A 27,910-nucleotide genomic window follows, 5' to 3' on the forward strand; every position below is an offset into this window, starting at 1 on the left:
TCCCAGTAGTACTACTAAGTGCCTGAAGAAATGATCTTGAGTTCTAATGTTCTCCCTTTAAAAATATCCCTTGTGGGTTTAGCGCAGAGCTGAGAGCACAGTTGTGAGCTGGGCAGGGATTCAAAGTCCTATGTGTTAGCCATCCTGAGATCTGCCTAGCCCCTTGGAAACAGGACTAACCCCAGGTCCATCTCCCCACGGTGTCCCCACACTTGCCTCTCCCCAAGGGCCAGGCACACACCCTCTTCTACCTTCAGTGTGGACAGACCTCCTCTTTCTCGGATGCACACACTGTTCCCTCAGTGTGTCACTTTGTGCACACATCTACATCCCTTATAAGTCTCAGAAGCATTGCATCACATCAGTCCAACTTTATTTTGGCTGTGGGCTCAGGACAACGGAGGGCTGCACACGTGGACTCTCCTTTGGATGCAGGTGGCAGGGCTCAGCTTGGTGGGCAGGGGCAGGTGCATCAGGACCTTCCTCCTGTGTAGCCTAGTGGTGCCCAGGGGCCCTTCCAAGTACACAGGACAGGAATACACTGCCAGGCCGCCTCGGGGTGGCAGGTCATTGGCCCCTGGGGCCTGGGCACTGACGCTGACAGGAGGCAGAGGGCTGGGTTGACTGGAGGAGCTGTCCTGCAAGGCCCCTGCTACCGGGTCCCACTTGGCATTGTGAAGCTGTAGTCCAATCAGCAGCAGCCCCATCTCTGGAACTGTGGGATGTGGGCCATTCGCCACCTGGGGGTGCCAGAAACTGATCAGGCACGGCTAAGAAACTAAGGGGTCCCGGTGGAGTCAGGTCAGAGAAGCAGGTGAGCTACTGAGAAAGTAGAACCAAGAGGAGCTAAGGTGAGGGGCTTAGCTACACTGCGAGGTGTAACCAGGAATTTGAAGGGGCGGAACTGGAAACGAAGGGGTAGCACGAAGATACCTGGAAGTGCAGAGGACTGATCAGCTCCTGACGTTTGTGGGGGAGTTGACAGGAGCTGGAGGCTTGGCAAGCTAGGAAATTTGTCGGGGCGACCACAGCAAAGGTAGCTTCCCATCGCAGGGACAGCAGCAGGCGGCGCGGGTGGCAAAAGGCTGACAGGTGAAAGATGCGCTCTGGTACCTGGGTTCCCACACCCAGGTAGCGAAGCAACAGCTGCCCACGGCGCGACAGCTGTCGCAGCCAGTGCCAGGGTGGCTGCGGCCCGGCAGGCGCGTGGGGTCGCCAAGGCGGGGGTAGGCGGCCAGTCCAGAGAGCCTGAGCCACCTCGGCACAGCGCCGGGCGGCACACAGGGGCGCGCCCTTCAGCTGCTGCAGCAGGCAATCCAGGTCCCTCTGCAGCGCGCCCACCAGCTGGCTCAGTTCCAGAACCTCCGTCTTGAGGAAGCCCTCCACCGGGAGCGGCGCACTCAACCCCAGCTCCCCGAACCCCACGCCAGACTCCTCTTGGCGCGTGGTCTCGGTCAGCTGAGCCTGCAGTGACTCCAGTCTCCTCTTGGCTTGCGCTAGGCGTTGCCGCAGCCGCCTTTCGGCACGCCGCGAGGTCCCGCGGGCCGCGGGCACCCAAGTAGGTGAACATCGCTGCAGCGCACTCAGGATGGCGTGGCTCTGGCGTCGCAACAGCCATGTCTGGGAGCCAGCACTCAGTCCGCAGATCCGGGGTTCAGGCGGTGTGGGCAGTAGGTGCATCTGAGCCTTGCACTCTTCCAGAGCATCCAGCTCCTTTAGTTCTTAGGGGTTGGAGAGGAGGGGTGAGAGATAAAGACCATCTTTTTCCACCCCAGACCCAAGGAGTAGGCCTTCCTCTGACATTTGAACCCATCATTATCCCATAACTGTGTCAATATCCTCCTTTCTATACCTTTATTGGTACCTTTGTTATATTCCCTTGAGCAAGGTGGCATTACTGTGCTGGTTCCCACCCCAACACAGATACCGGACTGCAGCTCACCTGGGCTGGGCATCAGAGTGGCCAGCAGATACTGAGGTGTGTGTGGCTGGGCTCCATTCCCGTTGCTGGAGCTCAAGCAGGCTCGCATGAGGCTAACCAGGACCTCCCTGTCCTTGTCATCTCCCACAGGACCCCCATAGAAAACTGAAGCTGAGGGTGAGGTCAGAGCCCCTCAGTTTCAGTCCCTTCCATTTCCACCACCTCCCAAACCGAAGTAGTACATTATGTCCCATCTCAGTGCTCCCCCAGCCCACTCCCTTCTGGGTTCTCCTGGGGGCTGGTGACTACATGGGGGACAGGAGGAGTCTCACCGGCCAGCTCCCTCATGGCAACACTAGGATTGCTAAGGCTGGCCCACAGCTGGTCTTGGATCTGCAGGACGTGGGTCAGGGTCGCTTGACTCCTGAGGGTGGAGAGCAGGAAGCTGGGTTTCAAAACTGTCTATATGCTGAGGATTTTCACATCTTTCTCTCCAGCCCAAACTTCTCTCCTGAGCTCCAAACCCATGAGGCTTATTAGTCATTGCCACTTGGCACCTCTAATTTCCTTTCAACTGAAATCATTTCCCCCCACACCAGCTACCCAGTCATCCAATGCTGAAATCTGAGACCCATCCTTGACTCTTCCTTCTTCCTCACCCCATCTCATTTCTCGATACTGCCAGAGCCTCCCCAAACTATTCTGCTTGCCTCCAGCCCACCCCATCTGATACGTTCTCCACACTGCTGCCAGACTGATCTTTCCAACAAACAAATGGGATCATGTTTCTTCTATTTAAAGCTCTTTAGTGGCTTCCCACTGTCCTCAGGATCCGATCAGTCCCACAAGCCTGACCCCTAGCATGTCCACCTCAGCCACACTAAAGCCTTCTCTCTCCTGCTAAGCTTAGTTCCCTCTGCTCAGAAAGGCCTCATCTCCTCCTGATCTGCCTCTGCTATCAGGACTCAATTCAAAGCAAGATTCCAAAGTCCTTGGAGACGCCTTCCTTGACTTCTCCTTGCCCTCATATTTTGGAGCTCCCCAGAGATGAATCCCAGCATGTGAAAAATATTCAGTGTTTGCTGAGTGACTGACAGAGCAGGGTGGGTGGGGGTCCCTCACCAGTGCCCCCTGTGAGCCTGCAGCTTCATTCCATAGAGCTGCCGGTGCAGCAGGAGGCCATGTAGGAGAAGCAGAGGCAGCACCCTGCTTGGGGGTTGCACAGAGAGTCCTTGCTGGACTAGCTCCATACTGTCGACCAGGACATGGCCCAGCTCCAGGGACTGGTCCCAGAAAACAGGCATGGAGTGCTGAGTGAGCACGGCTGGGGAGGAAGGAAAGTGCTGAGTCAGCACAGTGCAGTTGCCCTCTGGGCTCCAATCCAAGAGCCTATGGGGAAGCTCCTTCCTCACCTGGTAAGGAAGCAGTAGCTTCTGCAGACACAGTAAGCCAAAGACGGAAATCCCTGTGGACAGCAGCCACATTCCCATTTGCTTGTTGAGCAAAAAGCAGTTCTAACTCCAGGTCCGAGACCTCTAGGGGTCAGACATGGGGCTGAGATCAATTTCTGGATAAGGATCAGACTTGAGGCTAAGGGGTCATACAAAGGGGATGAGGGGATAGACCATGAGACCCAAGTTCAAGCTCAGGCCCAAGTTCAGGATAAAGTCCTAGAAGCCATCTCTAGACAGCAAACCCACCCTTGGCTCCATCCAACAGTCCCAGCAAGGGCTGCAACAGCTCTTTTGGCCAGTGAGGCATAAGATGACAGTTCTCCAGCAGCAGCCATTCCCCCCTGAGCATAGCCTTGTGGAGAGAGCTGATCACGATGGAGACTGGGTCCCAGGTTTCAGAGCCCAGAGCTATCACCTTCAGATGCTTCTTTCCCTGGAGACAAACAACAAAATGGCAGAGTAACTCAAAGAGATCCTAGGATGACCCAGAGGACCCAGAGTAATGCCACAGATGACCCAAAGTCCTTGAGTAATCCAGAAAGAGAATGCTCTGGGGGAGCGGGGGGGTACCACCCACCCCAGCCCTAAGAGCCCCGTCACTCTGTGGCCCAGAGGCTGGGCTCAAACCTGTTTATGTCTGGCAGCCAGCTTCTGGATAACGGTCAGGTGATGCAGGGTGGCAGTGGGATGACCAGGTGGTGGTAACAAGATCAGTATGGGCTGAGTAGCCTGAGTGTGTTCAATGGGGATGGTGTGGGCACTCAGGTTTTCATCCAGGGGCCGGCCCAGGAGGCTGGTGGTGAAGGTTGCCAGGGTGCTGACCAGGCACTCAGGTCGCAGCACACGCCACAGGATCAGCTTCTGGAGGAGGCTCAGTGGGTGAGCCCCCAGCCCTGGTGCAGGGCCCAGCACACTGGATGATAGCGACAGGTAAGCCTGCCAAACACTGGCATGGCCCGCCAGGGATGCACACAGCCCAGCGAATGGGGGCAGCACCTCTAACATCTCACATTCGTGCCAGGTTCTCAGCCCTAGCCAGGCCGGTCGAGCCACACGTGGGACTGGTTTTTCACAGCCTGTGCTGGGAGAGACTGCCAGTCCAGGCCAGAGGGCCAGCCTCTCCAGCTCCGGCGCCTTCCTTGCCACTCGCAACAGAGCCAAAGCACCCAAGACACCCACCAAGGGTACTCGGGTCAGGCCCAGTGTAGCCACGGTTGTACCTAGTAGCTGGTGGGTCAGCTGTCTCTTCAGCTGCAGCAGACGGCAGGTTACTTCCTCCCGCTGGTGAATCTCACCCTTTATGCTGTTCAGAGCCCGTTTGGTGGCAGCCAGACAATCCTCTGGACTCAAATGGAAAAGTGGTAGTAAGTTATGCAGTGAGCTAAGAGCCTTTATGATGGTCATGCCATGCCAGACCACACGCCGATAGGGTGCCCACAGTGCCACCTCCTTCAGCTTCAGCTCTTCTAGGTCCTCTAAATGGGCATGCAGCTGACACAGCTCCGCCTGGGCCCTCACCACCTCTCGCAGGAACTTGGCTGGTTTCTGACGCCGTGGGCCCTGGAGCAGTAGCATCGTCAGCAGCCGCTCCTACAAACAGTTACTTATTGCATGGACCTGGTCCTTCTCTACGTAGATCCCCACTCAGTGACATTCATCTCCACCCCCATACTGGGCCCCATCCCAACCCACAGACTGAATCTCCAAGCACCTCAACAGCCCCTGCAGCTTCCCAGGAGTCCAGGAATCTGACGGTCAGGTCCCACCAGTGGGTCTCAAGCTCAGGACGCTCCGTGCATAAGATTTCCCGCAGCATCCGTTCTTCTAGGATTTCTGTATTCACACCCAGGTCCAGCACATTCAGCCCCTTCAGCAATTCACAGCCTAGCACTTGGAGTCACACAGGAGAAATGCTTAACCCCTTCCCTTTGGCAGAGCCAGGGGTGAGGGGCCCAGAGAGTGTGGCTACCAGCTATGGTCCTGAGCCTGCTTTAGGTCAGACTGAGTGAAGCTCGGGCCCTGGTATGTCCACAAAGGTGTGCTGGCAACTCACCCACTGGGCCTCACCTTTTTCCAAGGCATTGAGGGGGACAGTAGTACTCAGATAGAGGCAGAAGCCAGGCTGCACCTGGGGTGGGCTTAGCTGTTCCCGCTGAAGTAGCCATTGCAGTTCTGGGCAGTCTAGGCCCAGCTCCATGTTGGTCAGTAGCACGGGCAGGCCTGCGCAGGGGAGACAAGGACACCTTACCCACCATGTCAGCACCTGGGTGCTCCCATGCACTAAATCTGGCTCCAACCCAGGGTTCTTCCAGAGGATTAGTGCCTGGGGTGGAGGTTAGACTGGGGGTTGAGAGGCCTGTGGGGCCACTGGGTAGGGCAGGACACAGGAGACCTTGGGCGGAGGGCTTGCATTCTCACCATGGGCAGCTGCCTCCTGGAGCCGAGGCCCCAACTCTGGGCTGGCGCCTGAGAAGACTTGGAGGTCGGGAGCGGGTGAGGACTGAGTTTCCTCCTCATCCTGCTGTTCTTTCTCCTCTTGCTCCTGTTGCCCTTCCTTTTCCTCCTTTGTCTCCTTGATTCTCCTTTCTTCTGCCTTCTGCTCCTTTGTTTTATCACACTCATCACTATCATCATCTTCATCTTCCATGTTCTCCTCTTTAGACTCTTTTTTATTTCTCTTAAAGCCCTTCCCTGTGGCAGGAAGATGAAGAGGTGTTCTTCTCAGGGAGGGAATCAGGCTCCTGGGGAGCTTTATTCACCCAAGGACTCCAGCTCATGAAGGAAGGTCTGGTCTGCAGGAAGACACCTTAGGAAAGTCACTTAAGCTAAGACTCAATTTCCTCATCTGCAAAATGGGTTGATATGAGTGCATTACTAACACCACATCGGGTTCCTGTGAAGATGACGTGAAACAATGCACAGAAAGCACTCCGCTGGCGCCTGGCAAGCACTCAGTAGAGGGCAGCTCTCAGTAACTATAAAATTCCAGGGAGGGGTTCTAGTCACCCCTGAAACTAGCTCCATTTCTGCCTTTCTGTAGGTTGGCTCGAAGAGTCAGTGCATTTCCCTTTTTGCCTGAGCTAATTCTGTCACTAACAACTATACGAGTCACCACTAGCATAGAGATCAGTGCCTGGAAGTATCAATTTGTAAAAGAAAGTCCATAAACTGTGGCCTTGGCCACCACATGGGCAGTGCTATGGACATGGGTGGTTGTAACCAACAGCTATCTGCAGTCCCCTTCTCTTTTGCCTCCTCTACTGCAGGAGCTGGAAAAGATGAATAGTGTTTTGTTTTGTTTTATGTTGGGAAATTTAAGAATAAGTTTTTTAAAAAATTAAGTGTTTAAGAAATCGGCAAGTAGAGGTTGCCAGACCCACAATGTTTGTTTCCTATTGCTTAACAAATTACCACAAACTAAACAGCTAAAAACGACACACATTTATTATCTCTCAGTTTAGTAGGTTAGAAACCTGACCAGACGCTCTGCTCAGAGTTATACTGGGCTAAAATTGAGACTAAAATCATGGGTTGCACTGCTCAGCTGGGACTTGTGTGTTCTTCCAGGCTTACCATTTTATGGGTTTTGTTTGTTGTTTTATTGAAGTACAGTTGGTTTATAGTGCTGTTAGTTTCAGGTATACAGCAAAATGATTCAGATATCTATAGGTGTATTCTTTTTCAGATTTTATCCTTTATAGGTTATTACAAGATATTGAATATAGTTCCCTGTGCTATAAGTAGGTCCTTGTTTTTTATCTATTGTATCGATAGTAGTATACAATAATATCTGTTAATTCCAAACTCCTAATTTATCCTCCCCCTCCTTTCCCTTTAGTAACCATAACTTTATTTTCTGTAAATATGCCTGTTTTGTAAATAAATTCATTTGTATCATTTTTTTTTAGATTCCACATATAAGTGATATATGCTATTTGTGCATCTGGCTATCCAGATTTCTGGAAGATCTTTTATTTTTCTGATGAAAGGGACAGATATTGGCTAGGAGCACCTCTGACATGATGCTTGGAGGGATAGTAGCATTTGATAGCAAATATGGTGGCTTTAAAACAATAGAAATTTATTCTCTTAGTGGCCTTGAGACCAGAAATCCAAAATCAAGGTGTTGGCAAGACTGCACTCCTTCTGAAGGCTTTAAGGAAGATTTCTTTCTTGCCTCTTCCAGCTTCTGGTGGTTCTAGGAGTTCCTTGGCTCGTGGCTACATAACTCCACTGTCTTTCCCTTCACACGGCCTTCCTCTGTGCACCTATGCCTTATCTTCTATCTCTTATAAGAACACTTATCATTGGATTTAGGCCAACCCTGGAAATCTAGGATGGTCTCATTGCAAACCCTTAACTTAATTATATCTACAAAGACTCCTTTTCCAAAAAAAGATCACATTCATAGGTTCTGGAGGTTAGGATGAGGATATATCTTTTGGGTGGACACCATCCAACCTACTACAATGTGATAAATGACTATACCAAGGGTCATAGGTCAGAAAGCTAGAAGATTCTGGGTGCTTGGAGGCAACACTGAAGCCCTATACCTGCTTATCCCGGTCCTTTTTATAGGTTAAAAAGGACTTATCCAATAAAATAAGTCCATTTGTTTAAGCCATGGTGAGTGGGACTTTTGTTACAGGCAGTAAGCAGCAGTGAGGATTTTTCTTTTCCTTACTGGTAAGGTATCTAAGCTATGTGTAGCTAAAAAGCTGGCTTATCTCATGGGACTTGGCCCCTGTGCTCACTGAACTTTAGTGGACTTAGTAGAAGATGCTGGAGCAAGCTGGCTACACTTCTTCTTAGTGAAACAATCTCCAGAAAGAACTTTAAGGGAATTCCTTTCTTCTCATATCAAGCAGTGTTAGATCACACATGATGAGATACTCATGAGCCTTGCTGACTTCTAAAAAATGATTCTGTACATCATATCACATGGAATAGGAACTCACGGGCTATTGGAAAATCAGGGATGCCTCCAGGTTCATCGCAAGCACTTTTCTCCCTGCATTCCCTGCCTGAGTAGTCTCTCTCCCCATTTTGATCCACATACTTCCAAGTAGGGGCTGCATTCCATGGCCAGTCAGCCTAAGCTCCCCCCTAATACTGTTTTCTTACTACAGCCCTGAGTTAAGGGCCAAGGTTTAGATGGATGACAGTTACACTAAGGCTTAGTGGAACTGGTGGAGTCCCCAGAACCAATGTTAAGAGACAGAAGCCAGAAGTTGGGGCTTAAATTCAACAACGAGAATATATCAAGAGTTCTGGCATCAGTTTAATAGGATCTTTACAAATGAAATCTGGAGGGGAAAAGATGAGAGATTTTAGGGGATTAACCAGAAACTCCCCCCTCTGGTAATAAGTGTTTGCTTAACTTTACAGCACATTCTAAGCCCCCATACCCATTCCAATAGGAAGTGGACATTTACGGTATAACGGCTACCAACAGGGTACTCTTGCCTGACCTTCCTCTCACAGATACTTCTGGGGGACAATGGGCAAGGAAAATTATACTATTTATCAGAACTCAGGGCAGCTGAACTGGCTGTCCAGGAACTGACTCCAATGAATTCAATTAGCCAGTGAAATGATGCTAATCTTTTACCTTCTGTCTGGCATTGCACAGTATCTGCTAGAGACCAATATAATGTGTATTTCTTACCCTTTCCAAGTTTCTAAACAGAAGTTTATTATAGTTATCTTGATTTGATTTTGCTTCTCTTTGCTTATCAGGTGTATTCTTAAGGTGAGATTCACTTAATCTAGGATAGTTTACAGAACCACCATGAAAAGCCATATCCAGATCTGATCAAGAGATTATTCAGAGTTTCAGGACTCAGAATTGGATATAGCAGCTGGATGTTTCGTTAGGGTGTCTCTTATTAGAGAGGGGGTAAATTAATTTATAGCTACACATGTGCTAGCGGTATAGTGGATGTTTTTGCAATGGTGTATGGGCACAACAGAAAGTCATATACTGGACAGCCAAGGGATGGACTGTAGTATCGATAGCAGTAAGACACTGGTAGTAATAATGACTACTGACTCAATGGACATGAATTTGAGCCAACTCTGGGAGATAGTGAAGGACAGGGAAGTCTGGCATGCTGTAGTCCATGGGATCACCAAGAGTCGAACATGACTCAGTGGCTAAATAGCAACAAGAACAAATAATGACTAATGTTTTTGAGAACTTATTATACATTAGGCACTGTGTAAACTCTTTTTTTCATGAATTATCTTAATTCTCACAACACTTTATGAGATGGCTATAAGACCCTGATTTTATTGGCAAACAAACTTAGGCTTTCAGTTCAGTTCAGTTGTTCAAGTCGTGTCCGACTCTTTGAGACCCCATGGACTGCAACACGCCAGGCCTCCCTGTCCATCACCAACTCTCAGAGTTTACCCAAACTCATCTCCATTGAGTCGGTGATGCCATCCAACCATCTCACCCTCTGTCATCCCCTTCTCCTCCTGCATTCAATCTTTCCTAACATCAGGGGTCAGCTCTTCGCATCAGGTGGCCAAAGTATTGGAATTTCAGCTTCAACATCAGTCTTTCCAATGAACACTCAGGACTGATCTCCTTTAGGACGGACTGGTTGGATCTCCTTACAGTCCAAGGGACACTCAAGAGTCTTCTCCAACATCACAGTTCAAAAGCATCAATTCTTCGATGCTCAGCTTTCTTTACAGTCCAACTCTCACATCCATACATGACTACTGGAAAAACCATAGCCTTGACTAGATGGACCTTTGTTGGCAAAGTAATGTCTCTGCTTTTTAATATTTTTTAAACTTAGGCTTTAGAGAGATTAAATACCTTGCCTTAGGTCACACAGCTAGCAAAGTGCAAATATTTGACCCAGGTAGTCTGCTTATAGAGCCCCAGTTACAGACTACTTTATTATATACCTTCTGTTCTAGAAATCTATTATTTTTACCAGTACAACCCTCAGCCCCTTCTTCTGGGAAATAAACACTCTTCCTTCCTTCCCCTAGGAAATGCTCTTTCTGATGCTCTACTCAGATGGGTCCCTGATCTAAGCAGAAACAATGGAAATATTTCCCCAGAATTCCTGATAAATTTGAATAGGAAAACTCTGAGTCATAGTCCAAGGTTCTAATAGTGCTGAGCAGACCAGGAAGTGGAAGATTATGGTCAGCCACATAGATTCACAATCATTGCAGTATGGGCCCAAAAATATACATGTGACCTGATTTATTAATATCATATTGGCTGAAGAAATCTGGGATACCCTGGCCATGAATATTTAGTGTCTTCATTGTGAAAGGGAAGAGTGCATGTGGCTGAGAGTGTTGAGCAGCTCAGATATCAGTTTATTATCCCTGGATTTACCTGTGCTATTGGTGGGACTGGTGGCCAAGCGTCCAGCCTCTTCCAGAGGCAGCGGCTTCAGCCAGATGAGGGCTTCGTTGCCGGGGTCAAGCAGCAGGGGCCAACGGCAGCTGAAGTAGTGAGTGCAACTTCGCAAAAGCAGCGCCGCCAGGCGGGCTGACTTTGCCTGGGGCTTCATGTCTCGGTCCCACTGGAACTGTTCAGATTCGGAGCTCAGCAAGGACACAAGGCTGAAGGGAGAGCGTATGGAGAGCAGAGGGTTCTTTGGCAACCTAGCGACAGATTTCTGCATCTGCTTCAGGGCCTGTGCCACGTCATCTGGGCCCAGCGGCTCCTGACAGCCCCTGCAGAGAGCCAGCCACTTGTCCAACAGCTCCTGGCGTCGCACTGGTGGGAAGGGACCCAGGTAGTTGATGGCAGCTGAACACAAGAGGGTATCTCCGAGCACCGTGGAGGAGTGACCCTTCAACTTCTGGTGTGGAAGGGAAGACCAGACAGTGTGTGGGCTGGCGGGGAGGGTACAGGTAGAAGGTCTGGTGGGGAGGGAGCAAGGCAGGGTGTGGGGGAAAGCGTGGCAAGGAGGGCAGAGTGGGACAGAGGGAGGCGGTGAGGGCATGGGGAGGGGCAGAGGAGTGGTCTGCAGTGCAGAAATGAGCTTTAGGGGGCAATCTAGAAGGAGCTGGTTACCTGGAGCTCCGTAGTCCAGGAATGCATAGGCGTGAGCAGGGCAGCCTCAACCGGCCACTTGTGATGTTTGCCACACTGAGCCTGCCCCAGATTCTCGACCACAAGCTTGTGGGAAGTTTGGGCATTTTCCAGATTCTTAGACAGGGCCAAACTGTGCTCTAGAATCTCCTGGGCCTGGAACTCATACTGGCCCAGGCGGGCCTGCTCCCGAGCCAGTGTCGCCTCCACCTGCCGCAATAGCAGGCCCGTGGGCAGTCCTCGGCGCTGTGCCAGCCCATAGCACAGAACGGCCCAGAGCCAGGCTGCCAGGCTTGCTATAGGTATGCTCACTGCCCGCAAGTCTGCATCGCTCATGCCTGGAGCTTTCAGAGCCAGGTTTAACTTGATTATCTCTGCATCTGTCATCTTCTCCTTGGGGAAGAACACCAGCTCCTGGGAGAGTTTGTGTTAAGAGGGGTGGAGGAAGACACGGATGCTCTGACCTTGTCCCAACAGCCTCGCTCTGCCAAGTTGCCGCTTTATGCCTGCATTTCTCCTCCTCCGTGGAGCCCCACATTTCTTACCTGATAAAAATCCTCAGAGCATAGCAGCTGCTTGGCACTGGCCCAGCCTGTTTCACGGTGGAAGAGGTCGCACAGAGCATCAGTCACCTGGACCACAGACTCTGGTGGTGCTCGATAGCTTCTTATCTCCTCAAAGTCAGCCACCTGCAGCTGGCTCAGGGGCCCCAGAAATGCCTTGCCCATCTAAACAAGGAGAGACGTGCAGTTGCAGTGAGCTCCCAGAATGTCCTTTCTTCCTTCAAGGTATTTCCAGGAGGGACCATCTTCTCCTAGGGTCTCCAAGGGACCACACCCCAAGCCATCCTATTACCTTTGCCCCAGGAGACTCCATGACAAGCCAACCCATCCTCTCCTCTGGGCATCCTAGGAGAGGTTGTTCCCTTCCAAGAGCGGATCAGTGCAGGGCAGGTGGTGGGAAGAGCGCACCTGCTCTAGGAAAGCCTCATACTGAGCCCGCAGGGCATCCCGCTGCTTGGTCAGGTTCTCAATGAGGTTCTCCTGCTGCCGACACTCTGTCAGCTGCCGCTTGTACAGAATCTTGCTTTGGTCTAGCTGATGATTCAGTCTGCCAAGGCTCTGTGAACAGAGTTTAGGCTCTGCAGCTCCAGATCTTGGGCCAGGTGGGACTACCCCAAGGGAAGACCCCACATGGGCTTGGACTCAGCCATACTCCTGACAGTTGTATGACCAAGTTGACCATTAGGGTGACCCAGTTGAACTCCAAGTAGGCTACAGATACGTGCTGAGCTCTGAAACTGTCATTCCCCAGTCTGTGAGTTATACATCTAGTCAGGCAGCCTCACTGTGTGGGTTGGGTGCTTCTGACCTACCATACAGGCCTAGGCGATCTGAATCCAAAGCCTACGTGCTTAACCACTGGGTGACACTCTATCTTACTTGACCCGCTAGTGGCATTTGTCACAGAAGAAGCTCCTCCCTGTTGAAACATTCTCCTCTCTTGACTTTCATCAGACCATGTTCTTCTTTGGCTTCTGTGGCTGCTCTTCCTCATTCTCTTCCTCTGCTATCCCTTAAATATTTCTCAAAAAGTTTTCAGGGCCCCCTTATCTTATCATCTTTCTGTGTACCTCCCTAAACTCATGGCTCTGATTATCACTTATATTTTAACAACTCCAAATCCTTATATCTAGCCAGATTCTTCCCCAAGACCCACACCTCCATATCCATCTGCTTAATGGGAATTTCCTCTTCAGTGTCTCACAGACCCCTCAGACCCCACATATCCAGAAATGAATGTATTGGTGATGGCTCCTCAGATCTCTTACAATCCTATTCATCTCTTCATGTATTCTTTCCTCAGAGATCTGTGGCAAAATACATCCAAGTTTCCCAAGGAAGAAACCTGATGGTTACCCTGACTCCACCTCTTCTAGTCCCCCAAATCAAACCCATCTTCAAGCAAGGCCTTTCTGTTTTATCTGCAATATGTCTCTCATGTCTACTTCCATCCCCAAAACCATGACTCACACCCACGCGCTCTCACTCCTGATCTTTTGCACTGGCTTCCTAACTCCTACTCCCCCTCCTCTAATCTGCTTTTCATGCTGCAAGCCTATTTGGTTTTCTCAAAGGCAAATAGCAAATCATCATGTCTCTTAACACTTGCCGCTGTTATATTTGGTTTACAGTACCTCCGTGACCAGGAGGCTTCTGTTCATCTTTCCAACATCATTTGCTTTTCCTCTCCCAGCAGCGTGCTCTCCAGCCATTCCTGACTTTCAGTTCCTCCAACCTGGCACACACACTCTTGCCTCTGGGCCTTTGCACTTGCTGTTACTTCAGCCTGCAACATTCTTCCCACCCCCTTTCATACCAAATCTCACCTGACCTTCAGGTATCAACTTTGATGTACTTCATCCTTTTGTTTACATATTTAACGAATGCTTTTGGTGCTTACCAATGCCTCTGTGCTACACAGTGTGGTACTATGCTCTCTCTAGGAAGTTTTTTTTTTTTTTTTTTTTACTTCTTTTTTATTTTTTTTAATTATGAAAAGATGATAACACATTTACCAGAAACTTGGAAAATACAGAACAATGGTACATATAGTTCTACTATATATTTCAATTATTTTTCAAGTAGATAAATTAAGATTTTTAGTTGGAGTTCAACATCAAGCTCTCAAAAATTAATAGAATAATTATACAGAGAAATATAAGGATACAGTAGTCCCGAAAAGCACTATGAACCAATTCAACACAAGACTTATACAATTTTAGGAAGTCTTTCTTGACACTTCAGAGCATCCTGGACTCACTCTGTCATAATGCATTGTTTTGTAACTACTTGCACGAGCCTATATCTTCCAGCAAACTAGGTACCATGAAGGACAAGGAGAGCGCCTGTCTTTATCAGGAGGCCATCTACCATCAGTACATGATGACATATTGGGCTTTTGCTACGTGCCAGCACTTTGAAGTACTTTACATGTAAAGGCCTCATTTAATCCTCATCCTAACCCCTCTGGATCTGAGTTTTGTCATCTGTAAAATAGAAGAAAGAATGGCCTCCTTGGGAAAGTGGAGGTGAGAATTCTATCTACCTAGATAGGAGTCGGACACGACTGAGCGACGTCACTTTCACTTTTAACTTTCATGCATTGGAGAAGGAAATGGCAATCCACTCCAGTGTTCTTGCCTGGAGAATCCCAGGGACGGGGGAGCCTGGTGGGCTGCCATCTCTGGGGTCGCACAGAGTCGGACACGACTGAAGCGACTTAGCAGCAGCAGCAGCAGATGTAAACATAAACGTCTCCTGCATTGCAGGCGGATTCTTTACCAACTGAGCCATGAGGGAAGAAGTCAGGATAGATGTAGATATGCACAAAAGTATTAATGAGTGCTCACACAAAAAATACGGAATTCAATTAAGCTTTGCTGAGCACAGTCATAAATAAATGAACCAACTGAATATGAAAGGGAAAAGAGATGGAGGGGTCCAAGATGACTCCTGGGGTTCAGCTTAAGTGACTAAGTGGAGGGCGGTGCCATTTCCTGCGGTGGGCAACTGAAACAAGTACACACGGTTATGGCTGTTAAGTGAATGCCCCTGAGACTATGAACATCTCTTATCCAGCTTTGGGCTTCTTATGTTCTGATCCAAGGATCAGAGAATAATAGCTCCCCTAAACTATATAAAAAATCCCTGGTATTAATCATTTGGAGAAAAAGCAAGACCTGAGATAGACAACTGGAATTTGGAAATCATGGGAAAGAGGACTCCCGTTCATCAATGAACTTCTTAATTTTTTGCATCTCAATCGAGTCTTAATTTTTAATCTAAGCTAGTGATCCTCCATGGTGAATGGTAGGAGGGCAACAGTACTACGAGGACTCCACAGGACACAATGAAAACCACGTATGTAGATACTATGTAAGCCATGCCCCTGGGGCTGTGCCACACCGAAGGATAGCCCTGACCCATCAGAAGAGGAGGGTTCGGCATGGGGAGCTGGAAGACCTGAAACCCCAGGAGAAAGCAAGTCATAGTATCTGCTTGTGGACTGATCACTAGTAACTATCTCACTGTAGTTACTCCTGAACCTTCATCAAAGTTTTGTGTAAGCAGGAAAGGGGAAAAAATGCAATATCAGAATTCCTCTTATTAAAAATGAAACAAAAACCAAAAAAATGTCTATTTTAGGAAAGCATTTTTAACTAAGAGTGTTTGACTACAGAACATGTAATGATGCCACTGCTACCAATTTTAGCTAGATATGAGCGGTTTGCTTATTCAAAGAAGGAAATTGCTCTGTATAAGAAAGCAACAGGATTTTGAGTAAGGACTGGGAAAAAAATCTCTTGTTACATAAGCATTGCCTTTGGGAAGCGCTAAAGGAAAAATAGGGTGACTGAACAGCAATGGGAGCAGTGCTGTGGAGATGGGACAGGGAGAGAAAACTCTGTCACTAGGAAATGCCCTGTAGAGGAAGGTGACAGGAAAACAGGACACTGAGATCTAGTAAAGCATTTAAACCTATTTCTGGTTCTGTTCGAGAATGTAAATTGCCCCCACTGCCATCACCCATCTGCATTTCCCCACTGTACCTGACAGTGTCCATTTTTGTATACAGAGTGTATAAATTTGTATATTTGGTGTACTGTGGAAGGACATGCTGCAGGAACAAAGGGGTATGGGAAGAGAGGACAGCTACAAGAGGTGTGCCAACCAGCAGTGAGCAATAGAGAATCCAGGAGAAGAGGATTAAAGTGAGAGGGGACCATGAGGATGTAATCCTGCCCCATCCCCAATGGGAATCTCTGCAGAGCTTGGGAGCATACTGAACTTCACACAGTCAAGGTACTAGGGACAACCAGAAGCAGACACTTGGGTTTCATGCATTTAGAGGAATCAGCCTGATCTCAGATGTGCCACAGGGAAGTTTGAGCCTGAGCTCTAGAGGAGGAGGCAGCAGGGATTAGAGACAGCCCCTGGGGGAAGAGGGGCTCTCAGGAGACCAGAACTAAGGTTCAGTCTGGTTGGTTTCTGCAAAGTCATTGTTTGGGCTCCTGCTTTGACCTACTGTACATGCCTCAAACTCCTCTCCCCCTTACCTTATGGGAGCCTTTCAGCTGCTCCTCCAAGTTGAAGACCAGGGTGGTATGGGCACTGTGCTTCTCAATCAGCATCTTCAGATTTTCCAGGGCACTCTGTATCCTGAAGACACAGTGTGCCAGTGAGTGGACCTGAGGGAGTGGAAGGAGATACAGGGGAGGGAATGGGGGTCACTCACCGCTGGGCCCTGTTCTTAATGTGCAGGGTCATCCATTGCCGCTGCAGTACGAAGGTGTCCAGGAAGTCCAGGAAGGTCTTGGGAGTGACGAGTGACAATTCAGGGCACAGGTGCCCTTGGTAGCTGGCAGCCGAAAGGTGGATGAGAGCCATGGCTTTGGCCACGCTGGGAACTGAGGCCTGGATGTCTGGGAACCTCAAGGAGTCTGCAACAGGCATGACTTTAGCCTGGACTTGTGAGCTTGTAGGGGAAGAAAGGAAAGGGACCCTCTCTCCTCGCTCAGGAAGGAGGGCAGAAAAGGTGAAGGGAGGCTCAACCAGGTTCTAGAGAGAGACTGACCCAAGTATCAGTCCTCTTTAGAACCTGGTCTAGATGAGGGGTGAGGGCAGGTAAGGAGGGCTCACCGTTATCAAGGGGTGGGCTCTCAGCGCCCTTCAGGTGATGCTGGGCCACAGCGACCAGGGAGTCTTGGTCCCAGGGTTCATAGCGGTCAGTGCAGGCGATGGCCAGTTGAAGGAGCCTCAGGAAAAGGGTGGAGGGTAGCTGTTTGCGGGCCTGGTCGTCTCCGATCAGGATGAACATGTGCAGGTGACTCCGCACCTGATGGCAGAACCTGTGGGGCCGGAGCTCTGATGCCGTCCTCTCCTTCATCCCTGTCTGCCCACAGGTCCCCACCCCAACCCGACCCTCAGCCCTGCTCTTCTGTGATGCCGTCCTCTCCTTCATCCCTGTCTGCCCACAGGTCCCCACCCCAACCCGACCCCTCAACCCTGCTCTTCCGTGCCCCCTCAGTAGCCCTTAAGTTTTGTGGGGGCTTTTGGCCTTTGGCCAGGGTGGAGCCAGAGCAGAGCGACCCCTGGCTTGGGGGTCTTGGCCTCACCTCTGCCACAGAATTTCCTTCTTGATGTTCTGCTTGACACTAGGGCTGTCCCTGGGGAGATGTCCTTCAATGTTTTCCAGATCTGCCTCTGTGTACAGGTCCGGAAAACTGCCTGAGGTTGCCAGGGCCAGCAGGCGATGAAAGGTAGTAAGATCCACACCCTTGGGCACCAGCAGGGCCACTGGCTGGCCTAACATGCCAGCATGCCAGCTGACCTCCCTTAGACACCGGAGAATGGCTTCCTCTGATCCACACGGCAGACGGAAGAGGCGGGTCTGACAAATGCCAGCAGCCAGAGTGATGGCAGTACGGCGCCCAGTCCCCTGAGCCCCTGCGAGCAGGAGGCCATGCTGCTGGGGCCTGGCCAACACCCGGACCAGGCGGGCCACATGCCGGGCCATCGAGTGGCACCGGGCAAGGTGGGGGTTCAGCCGCAGCTGAGCAGCTGAGGTAGCCAGCTGCTCCTCCAGGCTCATCCACTGGCGTTCCAGGTACAAGTTGGAGCTCTCAGAGTTGGACTCTAGTATCAGTTCCTGACTGAAGACCAGGTCTGAGGGCTTCTCCTGGGGCCGGAGTAGCAGCATTGGGAGCAACAAGGGTGAGACCATGTCTTCTTGGGCTGTCTTCTGACCCAAGTTCTTAGATTTATTTGGCTGGAGTTTGTAGCTGGAGGTCCTTGTGCCTTCCTCCTGGCTTATCTTCTGACTCATGTTTCCTATGGTCATCTTCCTTACTGGTGCTACGGGTGGTGCTGAATCATTGCACGGTGAGCCTGTGATGACCGGAAGGTCGTACGGGGCCTCCTCCTCCTCCGTCTCACTCCCGCTGTTGCTCAGGTCCTCCCACTGAGCCAGCTCCCCTTCAGATTCCACTTCAGGCACCTTCTCTTCCTCCTCCTCTTCCTCATAACCCTTGCCCAGGCTCTGGGGTGCTGGCCCACAGCAGAAGACATTCTGAGCTACCTCTAGGAGCAGTCTGGCACAGAAGGAGCGTTCCTTGAGGCTGTCCAGCCGGTCACAAAACGTTCTCTGTGCCTCATGCAACCAGAGGCGCACGATGTTGCGCGTGGCCATCATGATCATCAGGCGGGTGCCACGTAAGCCGGACACGCGGCGCAGGTGCTCTTGATGGTTGAGACAGTCCACAAAACCCCGGGAGCCCACCCTGATGGGCAGCAGCTGCAGGCTGCCCAGAAGCTGGCTCACAGAATGCATGGAGAAGCGGTAGTGTGGGCGGAGGGGTGAGGGCATAAAGCAGTTGCCCACTGCCTCCCAGGCCTCCAATGAGGCCCGAACCAGGGCTCTTGCTAGAACACTCTCCCGCTCCACAGAGGGGAAGCGCTCGAGCCAGGCCTGTATGCTGGGCATGTGCCTGCTCAGCAGTGTGGCCTGGGTCACACTGCCCAGGGCCAGCACTGTGAAGAGCCGAGAGAGGCGCGGGCAGAGCAGCTGCTCGCAGAAGCCTGGCACCGTGGCAGTGGCCAGGAAGTTGACTCCAGGCTGCAGCGTCTGCAGCTCCAAGGTGCTGTGGGTGTACACAGTGCCATCTATGGCCTGACGCAGAGTCTCCAACAGTGGCTGACAGCTCTTCTCTGGGTCTGGGGGCCATGAACAGAGAAAACCTGCGTGAGGCCGAACAACAGTGTCACCCTGCTCCTCCTCTCCCTGCCTCTGTGGGTCTGCACCTGGCACACGTGGGGTTCTGAAGAAGCTTATGCATCTGGGATGTTGGGACTGGGTCATGTCTGAACGCATTGTTCTCTCTCCCTAGAAGTGAGTGATTTTTTTTTTCCTTCTTCCCTGAATCCTACCTCTAAGACCAATTACATATTCATTAACTGAAGGTTAGTGAACAGAAAGGTTTGGAAACCTGATCTGACCACAGTAGAGGGAAAAGTGCAGTCACTACAGTCAAAGATAATGGAGTTATATCTCATGCAGGCTTTTATAAAGTCAACTTTATTGAGAAATTATTTCTATAAAATAAAATGTACACATTGTAGATAGTTCAGTGACTTCTGACAAATGTATATGTCCGTGTAACCAGCACCCCAGTGATATTTAGGACACTTTCATCACCCCAGAAAGTTTCCTCCTGCCCCGCTGCAGTCAATCTCCTATCACACTGTCCCAGGAATTTCTATCTGATCTGACGTCTATCATTATGGATTAGCTTTGCCTATTCTAGAACTTCATACAAAGGCAATCATACAGTATGTGGTTTACCACGTCTGGCCTCGTTCACTCAGCGTGATTCTGAGATTCATCCTATTTTGCGTGTATCAGTGATTTGTTCTGTTTCCTTGCTGAGTGATATTCCGTGATGAAAATATCACAGTTTGTAGATCCACTGACACTGATGGACTTTTATGTTGTTTTGAGGTTTTGACTGTTCAGAATAATGCTGCTATGAACATACATGTGCAAGGCTATTTGAGAACATACACGTGCTTTCATTTCACTTCGGTAAATACCTGTGAGCAGAACTGCTGGGTCATATAGTAAACATACATTAAATAGGGAAGAAACTGTCACACTTTTTCTCCCCCTGTAGTTGTATCATTTGCTCCTACCAGCAAAGTGTGAGGGTTTCAGTTGCTCCACATTTCACAATTACTATCAGTCTTTCTACTTAGAATCTTTCTAGTAGGTGTGAAGTACTGTCTCACAGGTTTTACATTTGGAGTTCACTGATGCATAACCGTATCAAACACATTTTCATGTGCTATTCGTCACTCACATATTTTTCTTTTGTAAAGTGTCTACTCAAAGTTTTTTGTCCATTTTTTAAATGGAGTTTTTCTTACTGAGTTGTAAGAGCTTTTTTATGTTTTCAAGGTACAAGAGCTTTGTTAGATATATGTATCTTGAATTTTTTCTATGGATTTTTTTTTTTTCGTCTTCATAAGTGTCTCTTGAAGGGCATAGGTTTTAAATTTTGGTGAAATATAGTTGTATCCTAAGAAATCATTGCTTCTAGCCAAGTTCACACAGATTTTTCTTCAATATTTTTTTAAGATTTATAGTTTTAATTTTTATACTTGTCTATAATCTATTTATAATTGATTTTTGTGAATGTTGTGAGGTAAGATTCAAGATTCTTTTTTTTTTTTCCTCACACATACATACAGATGTTTCTACCCCAAGAATTATACTTTCCCCCAGTGAATTATCTTGGAGCACTTGTTGAAAATCAAATGACCATAAATGACCATATAGCAGATTCATGATTCTGTTCCATTAGGCTGTATCCATGTCCTTATACTGATATTGGTATTTATTACTTGATTACTGTAACTGTGTACAGTAAGTCTTAAAGTCACTAGTTTAAGCCCTCCAACTTTCTTATTTTTCAAAGTTGTTTTGGCCCTTCTAGGTCTTTCGCATTTCCATGTAAGTCTCAGAAACAGTGTGTCAGTTTCTAAAAAATAAAAAAAACAAAATAAACAAGACTTTCTAGTTTAGACTGGGGCTGCACTGAATCTGTAGATCAGTTTGGGAGAAGGAACACCTTAACACTGGTGACTCATCTGATCTAAGAACATGATACATTTCTACATTTACTTAATTCTCTTTTATCTCTGCAGTATTTAGCAATTTTCAGTGTGTATATTTCACTAAGTTTATTCCTAAATACTTTAAGCTTTTACATGATATTTTAAATGATACTTAAATTTTTAATTTCTGATTGTCATTAGGATGTAGAAATAATAATGATTTCAATAGATTGACTTTGTATGCTGTGAGCCTGCTAAATTCACTTATTTATTCTGATAGTTCTGTAGTTTTGTTTTTGCTTTTGGTAGATCCTTAGGACTCTCCATGTAGTAAATCATGTTATATGCTAGTAGAGATAGTACTTCTTTTCTAATTTTAAAGGCTTTTCCTTCTTTCTCTTATTGTATTGATAGCAGTCTCTGTTCACTATTAAAAAGCAGCAGTGAGCGTGGACACTCTTGCCTTGTGACTGATCTTATGGAAAAAATGTTCAATATTTCACAAGTATGTAATTAGCTATAGATTCCAATAGATGCCCTTCATCAAATTGAGAAAATTCCTTTCTATTCCTAGTTTGCTGAGAGTTACCATAAATAGTGTTGAATTTTATCAAATGCTTTTTCTTTATCTACTAGGATGATCTTATACTTTTCTCCGTTATTCTCATGTCATGCATTATACCAATTGATTTTTGAATGTTAAGTCAACTTGCATTCTTGAGATATATCCCCACTTGATGATAATGTGTTGCTAAATTTTACTTAATATCTCACGAGGATTTGTTTTGCATTTATATTTATGAAAGATCATGGCCTATAATTTATTTTCTTGAAATATCTTTCAGAACTTGGTATTAGGGTTTGGTGGCCTTATCAAATGAGTTGAAAAGTATTTACTCCATTTTCTGAAAAACTGTAGGTTTCCATTTTTTTCTTAAATATTGGATATAATTGAACTGTGTAATAACCATCCAGAACTGGGAATGTTTATTATTATGAATTCAAGTTTTTAATAGATATATAGGGCTATTCTTTTCCTATTCTTTTTCTTCTTGAGTTAGATTTTGATAAGGTGTGTTTTTCAAGGCATCTGAATTACTAAATTTATTACTATAAGTTTTTCTACAATATTCCCTTGTTATTCTTTTTAATATCTTTAAAATAAAACCTCTTTCATTCCTGATATTGATCATTTATATTTCCTATTTTATTTCTTGATTTGTGTTACTTAGGGATTCATTTATCTTTTTAAATTTTTGCTTTGCTGATATTTTCTATAGTTTGTGCTTTTTATTCTATTTCATAGATTGCTGGTCTGATCTTTATTATTTATCTCCTTCTAAGTATTTTAACTTGCTCTTCTTTTCCTAGATTCTTAAGCTGAAAATATAGATCACTAGTTTCAAATTTTTCTTATTTTCTAATTAGGCATTTAAAGGTGTAAACTCTCTGAGCACTGCTTTAACTACATTCCACAAATTTTGATATATTGTGTTTTCATTATTATTCAGTTCAAAATAGTTTCTAATTTCCCTTTGAGTTTCTTCTTTTATGCATGAGTTATCTAGAAGTGTGCTGTTTAATTTCAAAAATTGGGGAATTTCTAGTATCTTACTGGTTTTTGTTGCTAAAGTCAGAGAAAATATTCTGTAAAAGTTAATCCTTTGAAATTTGTTGAGACTGATTTTATGCATAAGGTCTATCTTGGTGGATGTTCCATGTGCACTTGAAAAAAAAGTACATTTTGCAGTCAGTGGATATAATGTTCTCTAAATGTCAATATGGTCAATACTGCAAGGGATGCAAGGGACAAGATTATTCAGTGAGCATATGTAGACTAAGAAGATATTAAGAATGGAACACTCAAGTCTGGACTGTAGATATAGGTCTGAGAGTCGATAAATACAGCTAAGGATTTTAGAGTCAAAAGAAAGGACGATGACTCCTTCCCTCCCGACTCCTCACCGGAAGCAGCCAGGTGCAGATCCTCCAGCAGGAAGAGGAGAAAACCTTTAGAATCCAGGTGCCGCGCAGTCCATGGGCCGGCTTGTGATTGCCCCTGGACCTCCCGGCTCAGCAGGAGGCGAAGGTGGGTAGTACTGACAGCGGGGTGAACGGGGCTGTTTATGTAAGGGTGCTGTGGCTCCACCAGCACTTCCACAAAGGTTGTCTTCCCTGTTGCTGCCTCTCCAGCCAGCAGCACTGGGTGTCCCTCTGACAGAAGCAGGTCCACCACGTACAAGAGCCGCTCAGTCTGCAGGACAGGAGCAGGGCTTACTGTGGCAGCTCCTGGTTAGCACAGTAATCTAGCTGAAAGTAAAGGTCTTAGGAGGCTTACATTAAAGTTGTATTTGCAGAACACTTCATGTATTCTTGTGATTTTAAAAACGTTTCAAGGAATGGGAGCAGGCAGCCCTCGGCTATGCCGAGGACATGTACAACCCAGGATATCTCTTTGAGCCCCAACCCCAGCTTCAGCCCCACTGTCCTCACACCTGGGGAGAAGGGTAGAAGGTGCCCTGAGTTCCCTTGATGCGGCTGCCCAGGTATTGGCCAGTGAAGGGGGCCAGTGTCCCGTCTTCGGGGCATACATGTAGGTCAAACACCGAGTCTGAGGGTGGCAGCTCACAGTAGTTGGAGAGGCAACTAATAGAATCCCTCAGGAAGGTGTCATAGAGGGGCCAGAGCCTGCTCAAATGAACATACGGTGAGAGTGTCATATGGTTACAACAGTTCGACTACACTCAGTTTCCATACACTCACACACCCCACCCTTCTCCAACAATGGCGCCAGGGTTTGGACACCCATGGGTCGTCCCATTTCCGCCTCTCCATTTCCCCCCTCCAGCCCTGTAGACACCTGGAGGGAAGGTGGGCTCCGAAGCCCCAGATCACAGCAAAAAGAAAGCTGCTGATGGCCAGCAAGTGCTCCCTGCGCTTACTAGGCACGGCATCACTGTCAATCTGGCTCTGGTGCAGACAGCTGTTTTTTGAGGCCTTGATGCTTCGAGCCACTATACACTTTGAATCACTATAGCTGAGGTCCTCTATGAGGGTCACCATGGCCAGGAAAGGAGCCCCAGTAGGAAAAAAGAGGAGGGGGTGGGAAAGAGAGTAGAGGTTGGCTATCACTTCTCACTTTCAGTCCCAAGACCCTAGTCCACCTAAGAACCTGGGCCACAAGCTTCAGCTTATATCCCCTCTATCCTCAAGGCCATAAAGCTCTCAAATCAGTCCTTGCCTTCACCTGGGATATGTGCCTTTTCCTCCTCATCTATGCTCAGGTATGGGTTGAGCAGACAACGCAAGATGCGAGCCAGGCTGGTGACTTCAGCCACACCTGGGCAAATGGCCCGCTGTCCATGTACCTGCAGCAGAGAGCTAACACCCTGGCAAGTGAGGAACTGGAATGTTGCGGGCACCAGCCCTTCAGCCAGGTGGCTGAGCTCAGTGACAGTCTGGGGCTGCAGGCGGTACTCACGGGGCAAGGCTGCCATCAGGACGCTCAGTATACCCTGCCAAGTCTGCTCCCCCCCACACCACACCAGGGCACAACGGCCCACCACTGTGGGGGACATGCCTGTGGTATCGCCCATTTCCATCAAAAGAAAAGTACCTGGGGGTCGTGCTATTTGCTGACCATTGGGGAGGCTAAGCTGTGGGGGGTCACCTAGGAGGCAAGTGATAGAGTCCAGCCAGGAAGAACTGGCAGCTCCATCACATATTATCCAGTGATGAATCCCCACTGATTCCTGTACCTGCCCCCTCGGGCCCACGGTCCTACACCGACTGGCTTCACGCAACAGCCTGGGGAAGACACCATTGTGCCAGCAGGGGCCCTCCAGCCATCCCAGGAACTCCTGAGGGCTGAGGACGCCTGGATACAGGTGAGTAATTTCCACAGGCTGGCAGCTCTGGGTTGTGGGGTCCTCCATGGCCGCCAGCCGATTCTGGATCTTAAATAAGCTGTGCCAACACATGGTCTTGCCACTGCCTGCTGGGCCCAGGAGCAAAATGCCTGAGGCCTGGCCCAGGGCCTGGCTCAGTTGATCTAGGGACCCCAAAATATCAGGGCTGGGATGCAGGCCTCCCTGCCGTAACTCCTCCACCAGCAGTGACTTCCTCAGCCTGGGGGTCACAGGCTCTGCCAGCACCTGGGAGGCGGTGGGAAAGAGCCCACAGAGCAGCTTCTGGAGGTCCTGCAGATGGGCCCCCTCCAGGAGGCTGAACAGTGGGGAGCGCAGCAGGGTGCGCAGCAGGGTGGCCTCCTCCATGGTGGCTAGGCTGCGGGACTGCTCAGACTCGGGGTCCTCCTTGGTCACATTCAGAGCCTGTATCGTGTCTTCTAGCACTTTCCTGAGGAGGGGCAGGCGGCAGGGCAGGGGCCCAGACACCAGCTCACGCTCTAGGGAGAAGAACTTGGATAGGCGGGTCGCGATGCGGGAAGCATCCCGGATCCCTGCACCCAGCAGGGTCAGCTCTGCCACTTGCTGCAGGTCGGGCAGGGTCAGCGCCACGGGCCGCAGCAGTTGGCGCAGGTTGGCAGGCATGGCAGGGCTCAGGGCCCGCAGCGTCAGGAGACAGCCGTAGCCAAGGCGCATATCCACATGATGTCTCTCAAAGAAGCTGCTGCCGAGGAGCCAGGGGTGGGTGGGGTCGATGGTGCTGGTACTTCGGGAAGCTTCCTGGTACAGCGGGGCATACAGGTGGCGCAGTTTGGCCAAGCGCTGGCCCAGGGCAGAGAGCAAGCCAAGGGGCAAGTGCTGAGCTGCTTCTAACAGCAGCCAGGCACCTCCCTGCAGGGCACCATTCAGGTAGTTGCTCAGGCTGCGGGCCTCCATCTGCGGCAAGCAGGGCATCACCACCAGCTGGCGCCCCAGGGCCTGGGCCAGGCTCTTTACTATGGCTGCCTTGCCCACACCACTGGGGCCCAGTAGGGTCCCGCAGGCCACCTCTTCCAGGGCTAATAACAGCACGAGGGCTGGCCGCTCAGGCAGCAGGCTGGGTAGGGACCCCAGTCTGGGACCCAGGTACTCATAATTGTACAAGAAAGATCGACCCAGCACATCTATCCAGCATGCAGCTGGGGACAGAAAGGTCTCAGTAGACACAGCAGTCTTGAGACCCTGCAGGGGGCTTTGCGGAGCAGTGTGAGGGGAACCCAGGTGATACTTGAGTTGGCGGACCCAGTGGAAGTCTGTCAATCCACTGACCTGGTGCTCTTGCAGCAGCTGGGATATGTCCCGGTGGGTCACCGCCATGACAAGCAGGGCACTGAGCAGGCTGGTCTGGCGGACAGAGGGCAGGGGCTGCTCACCCTGAGAGGCCCTCTGGGCCCGGAGAAAATGAACCAGTACCTCTAGCTTGCGCACATGCATGGGGACCATGGCCAGGGTCCTCTCTTCAAGCAGAGCCTCCTCCATGCCGGCCCACCACACCACTTCCTCCGCCACCAACACACACTGCCACGGGAAGGCCTGGACTAAGTCCAGCCAGTGCTGGACATACATCTTCACGGGCAACTGGCTTTCCTGGGGCAACTGGTTTTCCTGCTTGAAGGCCTTGTCTAGGGACGGGCCCAGAGCAAGACGGGCAGCCACGCAGTCCTGCAGATTGTGCACCAGTGCCAAACGCAGACTCTCCTCCAGGGAAGCCAGCCACTTAGGGAGATCGGGATGCAGAGGAAGGGGCCCCCGCAGCTGCACCTCCTCCCCACCCACCCCGAACACCGCGAGTGCCTCCACCTGAGTCTCTATGCTTGGGCTTGACTCCGGGTCATCCTTGCCTTTTGCAGTTTCACTGGACTCGAAGCTCACGGCATGCACGTGAGGAAAGCAGCGTCGAGCCCACAGCTGGGCCTCACAGGACTCCAGTGGGGCAGCCAGCAGGGCCACGAGCTCACTGTCACTGAGGAAGAAGAGGCGGGGGAAGTGGGCGCGCACGGCATAGAGCACACTCTCCAGTGCCATGATGATGCCCTCCAGGTCCATGGAACCCTCCTGCAGCAGTTGTTGCAGCTGCTGGCCTTGGAAAAGAGGGTTCCGCTTGGCACTGGGCACTATGAGTGACAGAACCAGGGGGTCAGCTACAGAGATCTGCATCAGGGTCCGATACTGCACATCCATGGCCTCGAAACGGGTGCTCTGTGGTAAGAGAGGGCAAGGTGAGGGCAGCGCCCCCACTCCGACCCAGAGCCCTGCTGCTCAGCAGCACTGGTCCACCCTGCCACACCCACTTCCCTACCAGCTCAGGACTCGGAAACTGGATCTGCATCTCATGCAGAACTTTATTTAGGAAGATCCACTTTTGCTGGAAAGTCACCCACACCTGCAGCAGGGCACCTGTGAGGGCAGTCAGGGGAAAAATGGAGGGAGACTAGGGTTCTAGCTTCTGCAAGAGGGACCAGCCTCCTCCTGCCCTCTTGGGGCGCCCTACCCCCAAAAAAGCTGCTTAGTAGGACCCCGGGACCTTGCACGAAGGAGAGAAAACCTGCAACGTGAATAAAGACCTGGTCACTTTAGCCCAAAAAATGGCTCTGAAGGTGGTGCTCACTCTGTCTTCCCCAACCCGCACCTCTCTCCCCGTCATCTCCCGTCAGGTCCCACCTATGAGCCCAGCTAGAGGCCTGCACTCACTCAGGCCGTGCATGATGGTCACCCACTCCAGAGCAATTCTGTTTAAGTCTCCTGACTTCTGGATGGCCAGGATCTTGAACAACACCTGAAGGCTTTCATGGATAGAGTCCTGCAGTCTGCTGTAATCTAAGGAAGAGTGGACTTGAGCTGAG

The 27,910-nt window shown here is 49.6% G+C and overlaps 1 protein-coding gene across 1 annotated transcript in view; it reads right to left on the reverse strand.

Annotated features, from left to right (window-relative positions):
* Positions 1–356: 356 nt before the first annotated feature.
* The window catches only part of DNHD1 (dynein heavy chain domain 1), a 62,458-nt gene continuing 34,904 nt past the window's right edge, over positions 357–27,910 (reverse strand). Inside the window, exons 20-44 of the mRNA XM_086340393.1 lie at positions 27,759–27,884; positions 27,367–27,464; positions 24,371–27,266; positions 23,984–24,170; positions 23,619–23,811; positions 23,089–23,377; positions 17,628–19,224; positions 17,152–17,360; positions 16,748–16,952; positions 16,569–16,671; positions 12,421–12,570; positions 11,995–12,177; positions 11,432–11,863; positions 10,745–11,216; positions 5,794–6,066; positions 5,443–5,595; positions 5,087–5,265; positions 4,003–4,965; positions 3,622–3,808; positions 3,334–3,456; positions 3,044–3,245; positions 2,254–2,345; positions 1,943–2,092; positions 934–1,721; positions 357–740 (exon numbers count right to left, since the gene is read on the reverse strand). Of these exons, the coding sequence (XP_086196519.1) occupies positions 390–740; positions 934–1,721; positions 1,943–2,092; positions 2,254–2,345; positions 3,044–3,245; positions 3,334–3,456; positions 3,622–3,808; positions 4,003–4,965; positions 5,087–5,265; positions 5,443–5,595; positions 5,794–6,066; positions 10,745–11,216; positions 11,432–11,863; positions 11,995–12,177; positions 12,421–12,570; positions 16,569–16,671; positions 16,748–16,952; positions 17,152–17,360; positions 17,628–19,224; positions 23,089–23,377; positions 23,619–23,811; positions 23,984–24,170; positions 24,371–27,266; positions 27,367–27,464; positions 27,759–27,884 (10,601 nt within the window). The 3' untranslated portion in view covers positions 357–389. The remainder of the gene's footprint in view (positions 741–933; positions 1,722–1,942; positions 2,093–2,253; positions 2,346–3,043; positions 3,246–3,333; positions 3,457–3,621; positions 3,809–4,002; positions 4,966–5,086; positions 5,266–5,442; positions 5,596–5,793; positions 6,067–10,744; positions 11,217–11,431; positions 11,864–11,994; positions 12,178–12,420; positions 12,571–16,568; positions 16,672–16,747; positions 16,953–17,151; positions 17,361–17,627; positions 19,225–23,088; positions 23,378–23,618; positions 23,812–23,983; positions 24,171–24,370; positions 27,267–27,366; positions 27,465–27,758; positions 27,885–27,910) is intronic.

This window comes from Bos grunniens, chromosome 15 (genome assembly GCF_055505025.1).
Source record: "Bos grunniens cultivar Pamir isolate PY7600 chromosome 15, Bosgru_T2T1.0, whole genome shotgun sequence".
Taxonomy (NCBI): Eukaryota; Metazoa; Chordata; class Mammalia; order Artiodactyla; family Bovidae; genus Bos; species Bos grunniens.